This window comes from Garra rufa, chromosome 16, assembly GCF_049309525.1.
Source record: "Garra rufa chromosome 16, GarRuf1.0, whole genome shotgun sequence".
In the NCBI taxonomy this organism is placed as follows: domain Eukaryota; kingdom Metazoa; phylum Chordata; class Actinopteri; order Cypriniformes; family Cyprinidae; genus Garra; species Garra rufa.
Genome location: NC_133376.1, coordinates 11,356,045 through 11,369,054, shown reverse-complemented (window position 1 = coordinate 11,369,054; position 13,010 = coordinate 11,356,045). Strand labels below are relative to the sequence as shown.

At 35.2% G+C, this 13,010-nt stretch overlaps 1 protein-coding gene across 2 annotated transcripts in view; it reads right to left on the bottom strand.

Moving 5' to 3' along the window:
• fbxw11a (F-box and WD repeat domain containing 11a) overlaps positions 1–11,659 on the bottom strand; it is a 36,577-nt gene extending 24,918 nt beyond the window's left edge. The window contains exons 1-3 of one of the 2 annotated variants that reach the window (XM_073820511.1): positions 11,572–11,653; positions 6,988–7,092; positions 5,217–5,285 (exon numbers count right to left, since the gene is read on the bottom strand). In XM_073820511.1, coding sequence (XP_073676612.1) covers positions 5,217–5,285; positions 6,988–7,092; positions 11,572–11,610 — 213 coding nt within the window. In that variant the 5' untranslated portion in view covers positions 11,611–11,653. Of the gene's footprint in view, positions 1–5,216; positions 5,286–6,987; positions 7,093–11,571 lie in introns of both variants that reach the window. The other variant, XM_073820512.1, reaches the window with a different exon arrangement.
• Positions 11,660–13,010: the final 1,351 nt, after the last annotated feature.

The window sequence follows — 13,010 nt, the reverse complement described above, 5'->3', positions numbered from 1 at the left end:
CTCTTGGATGAGAAGCAACCCCACACATGAATGGTCTCAGGATGCTTTACTGTTGGCATGACACAGGACTGATGGTAGCGCTCACCTTTTCTTCTCCGAATGCCCCAAACAATCGGAAAGAGGCTTCATCGGAGAATATGACTTTGCCCCAGTCCTCAGCAGTAGGGCTGCACGATAGATCGTTTCAGCATAGTCATCGCGACGTACGCATGCGCGAGTCACGATGCAGGGCAAAAAAAAAAAATTGTGTGTGATTTAAAAATGTACTTTCTATATTTCTAAACTTTCTATTCATGGATCTATATTTGTCTAAAATAGTTAGAGTAATAAGTAATAAATAAGTAATTAACTCATGTTTAAAGGTTCTTTAAAAACTACAATGCACACGTTGCTTCACCTACTTCATGAATGCAGTCTCTGTGTGCGCATGGCGAAATGAGCGCGGGAAGGGAGAAAAGCGCCGAAATGGAAGATTTGGTCGCAAAAAAAAAAAAACCGCAACGTCGGTCATATGGAAGTATTTTGGATACAAAAAGGATGCTGCTGACCAAAAAGAGGTGCATTGTCGGCAGTGCCTGGCAGTTGTTGCCACAACTCGCGGAAACACTACGAATTTAATGTCGCGCCCAAAAACGCGTGGAAAACGCTAGGCGCGCCGCTTTCTCCTTCTTTCTAAAGCACTCTGTAACTTGAGTGGCAGAGTGGCGTCTGCCGTTGCTAAGCAACCATGACCCGCGCTCTCCTACAGACGCGGAAGTTTCAGCAAAGATAAATAAACAAAGATAAATGGATTTCCAAAACTAAAAATTGCTTGCAGTAGCTCTGCTGCTAAAAAATGTTATCCCTGTAACAGCTATGATCAGCTGTTCCTCCATCTTGGCTAAGCTTTTAATGTTTTTCATGAAAGGAAGAAGCTGATTTCCCTTGCACCAGGGTAAAAGCAACATTCATTATTAATTTCATATTAGAGCCTTGATTTGCCTGAATTGACAGTGAATGAGGTGAGTCAAACTGTTTATGAAACTACCCAAAATAAGCTTTAAAAAGTATTTTATTTCAGGGTTTTGATTATACTGTACTTTTACATTTTTTTTTTATTCTTTGAAAATGTTTACAAAATGACCCCAATTATTCTTGAATTATTATTTGATTTTTAAGCAGTTCAAAACAACCTGATGAACAAATGAATTTGTACACATCGCAATATATATCGCAAGAAAAAAATATATTGCAATGTAATTTTTTTCCCAGTATCGTGCAGCCCTACTCAGCAGTCCATTCACCATACTTTTTGCAGAAGATCAATCTGTCCCTGATGTTTGTTTTGGAGAGAAGTGGCTTCTTTGCTGCCCTTCTTGACACCAGGCCATCTTCCAAAAGTCTTGGCCTCACTGTGCGTGCAGATGCGCTCACACCTGCCTGCTGCCATTCCTGAGCAAGCTCTGCACTGGTGATCCCGCAGCTGAATCCTCTTTAGGAGACTAAAGCGTTTCTTGGACGCCCTGAAGCCTTCTTAACAAGAATTGAACCTCTTTCCTTGAAGTTCTTGATGATCCTATAAATTGTTGATTTAGGTGCAATCTTAGTACCCACAATATCCTTGCCTGTGAAGCCATTTTTATGCAACGCAATGATGGCTGCATGCGTTTCTTTGCAGGTCACCATGGTTAACAATGGAAGAACAATGATTTCAAGCATCACCCTCCTTTTAACATGTCAAGTCTGCCATTCTAACCCAATCAGCCTGACATAATGATCTCCAGCCTTGTGCTCATCAACATTCTCACCTGAGTTAAAGGGGTCCTATTATGCTCCTTTACAAAGTCTTTAATTTGTTTTTGAGGTGTATTTGAACATGCTCACATGCTTAGTTGTTCGAAAAACGCATTATTTTTCGCATAATTTACATGATTACAATAGCTTTCTCCCCAGGCTGGCACAAACGGCTCGATTAGTTCTGGGTCCCGCCTTCCGAAAAGTCAAAAGTATTGTGATTGGTCAGAAGTCCCAGTGCGTTGCGATTGGCAAACTGCGTAGACCGCGTTCTGCCCTGCTTCGCCCCTTCCCAAAGCAGCAAACTAGATTAAAGTGATTCTTACATTTTATATATATATATATATATATATATATATATTTTTTTTTTTTTTACACAAACACATCTGATCGCTAAAGGAGGCTTTTAGCGACCGCCCCGGAGCCATGTGAGGCATTTTTTTTTATTATGGATCGACTTATTTTCAATCTATGCTGTTCTATGAGTACCAGATTTGATTTAATATAACTCAGATTGCATTCGTCTGAAAGAAGTAAGTCATATACACCTAGGATGCATAAAGGGTGAGTAAATAATACGCTATTGTTGGTCCTATCGTCAGCATACGAGATCGTGGATACATGACATTATCATTATTGTGCTAATGTATTTAATTATTTGCATGCCTGAAACCATAAGGCTAGTGAAGCTATCTACACTGTATGATAAATAAATCTCTTACCACATACTGCATATATCTACGGCGCGGCGTAGACATGTGCTAGTTCGTGTTTACATCAGCCGCGGATCTGCGTGTGTTTGGACCCTCTGTACAACACACGTGAACGGCGCTGCTTCAGCACTGCTACCGGAGCAGTTCACGAACCTTTAGTTAAAGCTGCGTTTAAACGAGCCGACCTACGGCTCCCTGTAGCATCTCAAAAGCGGCTGTCCATATTACATGGGTAAAGTTAGGCGAATCCCCCACCCGCCAACGAATTGAATTTCAGTAGGCGGGATACCGCGTTGTGACATCATTGCATCCGGAAAACAAACGCTGTAGTCCAAATGACTCGTTCGCTGTAGTTCTTGAAAAGTGATTTTTTTTTAAACGAAATATCTCCGTTTGGAGTGGACTTTGAGATTTGTAACTTTGTAGATGTTTTTTATGCCAAAACATACACACCACACACTGACTAAAGTTCAAAAAGTGAAAAAGCATAATAGCACCCCTTTAACAAGACGATTACTGAAATGATCTCAGCAGGTCCTTTAATGTCAGCAATGAAATGCAGTGGAAAGTTTTTTTGGGGGATTAACTTAATTTTCATGGCAAAGAAGGACTATGCAATTCATCTGATCACTCTTCATAACATTCTGGACTATATGCAAATTGCTATTATAAAAACTTAAGCAGCAACTTTTCCAATTTCCAATTTTTATGTAATTCTCAAAACTTTTGGCCACAACTGTGTGTGTGTGTGTATATATATATATATATATATATATATATATATATATATATATATATATATATATATATACACTACAGGGCCGTTGAATGCTTGAATCTGATTGGCTGATGATGAACGTTCTAGAGGTATGCATTATTTTCAGGGAAACGCACGGCGAACGTAGTTCCAGGCAGCTTTTGACCGCAGTACATGTCTGTCTATATCACTTCGCCACACATTTCAGTTATTTCAAAGGTCCTTACAGCCCAAAACAGCAAAATAACCAAACGCTACAGTGACACTGGCAAAACTAATACATACGGTAAACAACAGGATAAAAACGACAGATTATGTCCAAGTTTTTTTCACAATATTACGTTTTATTATGTACGGAAAGCACATACTCTATTTCATTCGCTCTCTCTCACTCACAGACGCACACACATACAGTTAGCACTCACGTTAGCATTCGCGCTAATGTTGTTAGCGCATCTCTGATGATAAACAACATGACAGTTCTCACGCGAGGTAACAACGGCATGGTCTTGAAGAAAATAACCTTAAAGTTTAACTGTGAGTAGAGACGATTCTGCCAGTCACCTTTGAGAGACACACAGACTTGAGAGAGGTAATTTACGATCTTAAACTCTCTCCCCCCTCTCTTGCCGTCCGTCTGCTTGTCTGTCAGTCTGTCTAAACTTCATTATTAACTGCATTAGTTTGCTATCAACGGCTCAAGCGTCGTTACTAGGTCTAAAATGACGTTTTGGAACTAGAAACGAAGCTGTTGGATGAGCTGCGTAAGAAATGAATCCTACTCACAATAGCGTTTTAAGGATAAAACCGGACGAATGTCTTGAAATATATCATCTGATCAATGTCTTGAGATGTGGTAACTGTAGTATAAGCGGAATAATTGACTTCGGGCCATAGAATTCTGCGATAATGCATTCTTATTTTCTAAGAATTCTACGGTCTGAAGTCAATTATTTCTTACATATATATATATATATATATATATATATATATATATATGTTATATTTAAATAATAAATTATAAAATTATATAATAATAATAATAATAAATGAATAGTAATAGTATAATTATAATATTTTAATTAAAATATAATTAATATATATTATATTGTATTGTGTGTGTATATATATATATATATATATATATATATATATATATATATATATATATATACACATTTTTTTTATTATTTTTTTATTATATCTTTTTTTTTATTTTAGCTAACATTTCTTATTTTCATTTAGCTTAAATAACCCAAATAACAAAATTACAAAAGTAATATATACATATATTTTTTTCTTTTTTATTTCCAGCTAGTTGCCAAGAAGTAATTTCTCATTTTTATTTAGTTTAATGTGATGTACTAAGACAGCTAAAACAGAAATAAACAAATAAAAAATGATGACCTTTTTAATATACAAAAAAGACAACAAAATCTAAAACTTTATTAAAAACAGAACAGAAAATATAAAGATAAAACCCAATTTAAAATATTAACAAAAAGTATTAATAGAAGCCAATGAAAGTAAAAAAATAGCACTCCTACTTGGTCAACTAAAACTAGTCGTGCAAGCAGTCATTTATTTCAAACATGTTAGTGCCATAAACACAAGATTTAGTTGTCTTTTTGCTCCCACTCACTGTAATGCAGCACTGATGTAACATTATTTTTGCAAACAGTTTCAGCATTTCAGAAATAAACGTCTATTTTTAAAATGCACAAACATTACAGTGAAGCACAACATTTACCGTATTTTGCTTTTGAATTGATCCCTTCTTATAAACAGAGAGGGCAATTAAATTACCACATGACCTTGGCGTTTGTGAAAAATAAACAGCCAGCAATTTGTCTGGGAAATTTTATGTTGTGGGAGAAAAACGATTTATGGATATACTGGATTTGAACAAGACAGAAACTCACCGACTAGCCCCTATAAATGTAAATATCTCTCTTTTTCACGAACACACACACCTTGAACACTGTTGTCTTCTTTGGTGAGATGTCACCTGTGTTATTCTGCGACTCCATCACCGTCATGCCCTACAGAGAGACACACAAGAGAGAGAGCAACAGGTGTTAAATGTGTCTGACTGAATAAAAGGTAAGGGAGCATTCAAAATAGTGCATTCTGGGTAAAACAGTCCAAACACTCCAAAATACTGAGAACAAACTCTGACTCTTCTGGCAGCTCTACTGCAACTTTCACAAAAAGAAAATATGCGGGAGGGGAGGAGCTTAAGGATAAGTAGGAGGAGTTTCATTAACAGCTCAACTGCTGCTTTAACTGGATTGGTCAACTGGGTGGGTTTAAACAGTCTTAAATCACACAAAGGGTTAAAAACACACAAGCACATGCATGTGCACCTTTGACAAAGCAAACAGTGTAACACAAAGATAAACACAGACTGCTGAACCAATGAAACCAGATGTAAATAAAACACGGCTCACTAATATCCCTCCTTAAACAAGTACTGTGGCTTGAGCAACTTCATTCACACATAGAAATGAACATTTTCGTTATAGAACCAAATATAAAAGTGAGTTTCTTTATCTGTGAGTTTCAAATGCAACCAGATCTTTTCTCTTCATTTTTGAGGTTTAAATGCCTTTAATTCAGCAGGTATTTTGGTGGATTTAATGGATGTATGAAATCAGTTCACACAAATGTAGAAAACCACATCTACTAGCAAAATCATCCACTAACTAACCACAAACAAACAATACTGACTGACTTTCTGTTTCAACACTATGAGCTGCCAGTTAAATTCAATAGAGTTGGGCAAAATAATGTTGCAAAGATGTTTTTAGTTATACTGAACCATTTTATCTACACTTTCTGGTAAAAATTGAATTGCAAGCTAAATTAAAATGAACAATTCTGTCACTTCATCTGCATCCCAAGTTTATTTTTTCACTGGAACAGAGGAATCACAACCAAAAGTTTAGAATTATAAATATTGTAAAACAGTAATATTGTGAAATATTATTAGAATGTAAAATAAGTACTTTCTATGTGAATCCATGTTAAAATGTAATTTATTTCTATGATGCAAAGCTGAATTTTCAGCATCATTAATCCAGACTTCAGTGTCACATGATCCTTTAGAAATCACTCTTGTACGCTGATTCGATAATAATGAATACTTCTGATTATTATTAATGTTAAAAACATAATTTTTGTGGAAACCCTGATAAAATTGATTTTTCTGGATTCTTTGATGGATAGAAGGTTCAAAAGAACAACATTAATTGTTAACAGAAACTTTTGATGTCTTTACTGTCACTTCTGATCAAGTTAATGTGTCCTCACTTTCTTTAAATACAATGATACTGACCCTCAATATTATTGAGGGACTTGAGGATTGATTAAAATTCATTTAAATTAAAATTGTGATGGATATGTGGGCTTTTTAATGGAAAAAGTTCAGATATGAGATGGTGAGACTAAAGCAGACACAGACAGGCAAGCAGAAAGAAACACAGACAGAGGATGGCAAGTTTGGCAACAGACAGCCACAGCTCTTCAGCATTTCCTCTTCTGTTTTCTCTCAAAGAAACAGGCCGAGTATACAAACTGAATTACAGCTCTGTAAACTTTGTAAACTACAAATTTAAAGATCAGCCTTATATATCACTCAATCACATCTAGAGACAAGAAGCCAGACACACAACCAGTGCATGAGACGGACAGACGGACAGACAGGAGGAGTGGAGAGGAGTGGAGAGAAGAAGAGAGCAGAACCTGGTTGTGGGCCCGGGAGGACGGGAGGCTCTGCAGGCATCTGAGAGCACACAGACTCTCTGCCACCGACGAACAACCCAGCCAGACAGAACGAGGCAAAGAACACTGTGTGAGAGAGAGAGAGAGAGAGAGAGAGAGAGAGAGAGAGAGAGAGAGAGAGAGAGAGAGAGAGAGAGAGAGAGAGAGAGAGAGAGAGAGAGAGCGAGAGAGATAGAGAAGGGATAAACAGAATGGGAATATGCCATAAGAAAGAGAGAGAGAGCGAACAAGAGGTAAAACAGAGAGAGAGAGAAAGAAGGAGGGAACAAACAAAGACAAACAAAAGAAAGTCAGAACGAAAGAAACAATAAACCAAGGAAAGGCAGAAAGAAAAGTAATAGAACAAGCAATGCAAAGAACAAGACAGAAAAAATAAACAAACAAGAAAGAAAGAAAGCATACAAATAACGGAAGTGACGTGAGGGTCGAACAAGTGAAACAGTGTGAAAAGAGAAAAGAGTAGAGTCAGTGAGGAAAGTGAGGGGAAAAAACAGTATTAGAGCAACAGTGAGCAACACACACACACACACACACACACACACACACACACACACTCCTGCAGACAGTGTTTTACACGGACCAACAAACACAAGTATGAGTAGGCAAAAGAGGGAGTGGCCTAATAGGCTCCTCCCCTTTTGAACATTAAAATATGAGCTTGTTAGGAGTATGGATACATGAAGACACACTTTACACACTTGAGACTTTCATGCACTAGAACTGAGCTGTGTGTTTGTGCATGACACTCAATGAAGTCCTAAGTCAATTATATATATACTATTTATATATTAATATTATTATTTAAAATTATCTAAAGTTTTTTTTAAATTTTTTAATTATTTGCACTTTGATCTAGCATACACATACATAATATTAATTAAAATAAATTATGACTATATATATATATATATATATATATATATATATATACACCTTGTAGAATCTGCAAAATGTTGATTATTTTACCAAAATAAGAGGGATCGTACAAAATGCATGTTATTTTTAATTTAGTACTGACCTGAATAAGATATTTCACATAGACGTTTGCATATAGTCCACAAGAGAAAATAATGGTTGAATTTATAAAAATGACCCTGTTCAAAAGTTTACGTACACTTGATTCTTAACACTGTGTTGTTACCTGAATGATCCACAGCTGTTTTTTTGTTTAGTGATAGTTGTTCATGAGTCCCTTGTTTGTCCTGAACAGTTAAACTGGCTGCTGTTCTTCAGAAAAATCCTTCACGGCCCCACAAATTCTTTGATTTTTCAGCATTTCTGTGTATTTGAACCCTTTCCAACAATGACTGTATGTTTTTTTTTTTTTTCATCTTTTCACACTGAGGACAACTGAGGGACTCATATGCAACTATTACAGTTCAAACATTCACTGATGCTCCAGAAGGAAACACGATGCATTAAGAGCCGGAGGGTGAAAACGTTTTGAATTTGAAGATCAGGGTAAATTTAACCTATTTTGTTCTCTGGGAAACATGTAAGTATATTCTGTAGCCTCTGAAGAGCAATACTAAATAAAAAATAAGAAAAAAGTACAAATCTTCATTTTGTTCAAAAGTTTTCACCCCCCGGCTCGTAATGCATAGTTTTGTTTTTTTCCTTCTAGCATTTGAATCTTCTGTAATAGTTGCATATGAATCCCTCAGTTGTGAAAAGATGGATCTCAAAATCATACAGTCATTGTTTGAAAGGGTTCAAATACACCAAAATGCTGGGAAACAAAGAATTTGTGGGACCTGAAGGATTTTTCTGAAGAACAGCAGGCAGTTTAACTGTTCAGGACAAACAAAGAACTCATGAACAACTATCACTAAACAAATATGAAAAAACACAGCTGAGGATCATTCAGGTAACAACACAGTATTAAGAATCAAGTGTATGTAAACTTTTGAACAGGGTCATTTTTATGAATTCAACTATTATTTTCACAGGTTTAGAGCTACTTGTAGCTAAGTAAATAATAACAGAATTTACATTTTTGTGTAAACCTTCTCTTTACATTGTTAGACAATTTGGCCATTTCATGTTTTACTATACATTTCACTATACCTCACACTAATATTAACCATTTAGAGATCTGCATCTGAAACCAGTAATAAAATAAACTCCAAATCCCATTGAAAACAAACCAGGCGCTGTGTCTCCAGGCAGCTGGCCTTTAACAGAGAGGCTGTTGTTAAACTCAACCTAACATGACCCCAGATGAAGACTAGCATAATCACGACAGATCTAGAGAGACTCAACCGGTTACACCCTCGTGTGCATCGTTTACACTGAGATTAATCTACGAATGACTTATTAGGGCAGAGATGTGGAGAAATAATAGTGCATGTGACAGTTTAGCAAAAGTGAATAACATTAACATTACTAATTAGTCATCTAATAGATGTTTTTATGCAATGTGGACAATGTCAAGCATGACTAGACTTTGTAACACATGATGCATGTAGACAGCACATAAGTAAATAAAGACTATAATAAACAAAAACTGTCCCTGGAACACAATACCAGTCCGAAGTGGCATGGGTATATTTGTAACAATAGCCAAAAATACATAGTATTTCTTGTCTTTTATGCCAAAAATCATTACGATATTAAGTAAAGATCATGTCGCATGAACATATTTTGTTAATTTCCTACCGTAAATATATCAAAACTTAATTTTTGATTATTAATATGCATTGCTAAAAACTTTTCTTTTCTTTATTTTGCTTCCTGCACCCTCAGATTCCAGATTTTCAAATAGTTGTACATCAATGTAAAGCTTATTTATTCAGCTTTCAGGTGATGTACAAATCTCAATTTCAACAAATTGACACTTATGACTGGTTTTGTGGTCCAGGGTCACATAAACTGTATGTAATGATATCCAGGACATATATAAAAGATATTAAATACATACTAAACTGTTTACACAGTATACAAGGGCATATAGGTTGTGTAGGGTATATGAAGTACATACAGATTCTGTACATTCATATATTCAGCATATAGATTGTGATATATCAAGCTGATTTTCGCAGCCTCCAGGCCGCTATACATATGGGCTGTATGTGATATATGAAATGCATATGGATTGTGTGATATGAAGCACATATAGTGTGAAAAATAAAGCATATATAGACAATATGTGACATTTAGATTGCGTAAAAAGACTGTCATATGTCAAGCATATGGATGAAATGTATGAAAAGTAAATATATTTTAGATTTGTACGCACATATGTGTCCCTGGACCCCAAACCCAGTCATAAGGGTCAATTTTTGGAAATTGAGATTTATACATCATCTGGAAGCTGAATAAATAAGCTCCACTGATGTGTGGTTTGTTAGGATAGGACCATATTTGGTCGAGATACAACTATTTGAAAATCTGAAATCGGAGGATGCAAAAAAATCTAAATATTGAGAAAATCGACTAAAGTAGTTCAAATAAAGTTCTTAGCAGTGCACCTTACTAATCAAAAATTAAGTTTTGATATATTTATGGTAGCAACTTTACAAAACATCTCCAAGGAGCATGATTTTTAGCATAAAATAAAATTTGATATTTTTGACCCATACAGTGTATTGTTGAATATTGTTACAAATGCTACTTAAGTAAAATGCTCATACAGACAATACGTTACATAGGAAGCGCTTAAAGATTGTTTATTATGCTCATACAGACAATGTGATATATGAAGCACAAAGATTATTTAACACATGAATCACAAATAGATTGTTTAATGTATTAAGCTCATATAAACTGATATATGAATTACATATAGACTGTTTACTATATGAAGCACATATAGATTGTTTGTGATTTATAAAGCAAATACAAATTGACAATGAAGTGTGCACGGATTGTTGACTATATAAAGCTCATATAAACTATATGCGACATGAGGCACATATAGATTATTTAATATATGGAATTCGAGTGATAAATGAAGCGCATAGATTGTTTAACATAAATCACATATACATTACAGTATGAAGCGAATATAAACTGTGATATATGAAATGCGTGTAGAGTTTATTATATGAATCACATATTTTGTTTAAATGAAGTGAATATAAAGTGTACACGATATTAAGAGCCTATACATTGCTTTATATATACAGCGTATATGTATGTGATGTATGAGAGACATATAGACTGTATACAACCAATCAAGCCCATATGTATATGATCCATAAAGCGCATAACGACTGTGATATATGACGCGCGCAGTGGCGCAGCGGTGCCGCAATGACCGCTCCGCTCCGATCCTCCGGCAAACGCAAACGCTTCCTCGACATTCATACGCGATATACTCGTCAAATGAAAAGCGAAAAGTCGGTTTAACGACAAAACTCAAAGCAATCATTATAGCGCAACATGATAACAGCCGAATGTTTCGTATCGATTCGGGCCGCCGCTGTGTTTTTGTCCTCCTCCTTCTCTAGCCCGCGTTATACTGCATTACAACAAATATAAACATCCACACCAGCACGAGCACCACATATTCAGACAGTGTCGTGTATGTTGTTCCACACGTACCATCAGTTCCAGGGTTTTGTCCTCCATGTCCGGATCCATATTATTGTTGTTCTGGTTGAATCCAACCGTGAAAATGGAAACCCGTCGGTGAACCCGAGCGAAGAGAGAAACAACAGACGCCTACAAAACATGGAGCCACACCGACAGTACAGCAGAATAAGAGTCCCAGTCCACAACGCTGATACACTGTTTAGAAAATAGTCTTAATATTTTACTTTATTTAAAAAGAGAGATAAATAGAATTAGATAAGGTTAAATATCCAGCAGAGAAGATAACGATTTTATAAGAATTAACTAATTACAATAACACAATTTAGTCTTTTAACAATCCATAACTTCTATGGTAACACCTACAATAATAAAATTAACAATACAATGCTGTATTTTAATAATATTTTAACTACACACGATATATTATATATTTTTATTTAATATTAGCCTTCTAATTTCACTTCCCCAACCAGGAATCAAATGCACAAATTTTAGTCAATACCGTATTAGGACTTTTACTTTGCAAAACTAGCAACATTCCCGGCGAAGTAGTAATTGTTGTATCTGGTTTTGGCATCTGCGCTGCCCAGTGGTCACGTGGCTCTGCAGGGAGTGTTTATTGTGTGCATCTGTGAAGGGGCGGAGCTATCTGCAGCTACTTTAAAATGCAGACACCCTGATTGGTCAAACTGAGATGTAGTGAAGCATGCTTTTAGTTGATTGGCTCATTCTGTTGTTGGGTCTTTCCCAATCAATAGAGACAAACAACAAACAACAAATGTACCCACAGACCTTTTGTGATCTAACAGTCTTACAACAATATATATTTTTTTTAATATTAATATTAAAAGTCAGTTGAAAGGTCTAACAATCAATATAAATAAATCAAAAAGTTTGTATTTTGCAAAACAAAAAAAAGTTTAATCTTTAATAAATGTGTTTTAGATCAGAGGTTTTAAATATGAAGAGTTTATATAGTCAAAAACAGTAAAAATAAAAAAATAAATATATAATAAAAATATGAGAAATATTGTAGGAAAATTGGGAGGAAATAAGTTTTTTTTTAATCACTATTTATATTTATTTTTTTCATTTCTTTTTAAGTAAAATTATTTATTTTTAAACTGTTTTTCTCCAAACTTTTCCACAGACCCGTCACGTTTGATTTTAAAAGCCTTTAAAACCTGTACATTATTAGTTTTTTGTTTGTTTGTTTTTAATAAGTTGACTAATAATATTCATTCTATTTTTTAACTGGTGTAATAAAAAGAATGAGAAAATAGTGTTCCTATAAAATGGCAAACAAAGGAAAATAATTGTTCTTTGTCTATAAATGCTAAAATAATCTAGAAACGCGAAACAAGATTTCAAATAAGAACTGCGCATTTTTGGGGGAATATACAGAGCAAACAGTAAAACAACAACAGAAGGCAGCTGGTTATTGCATT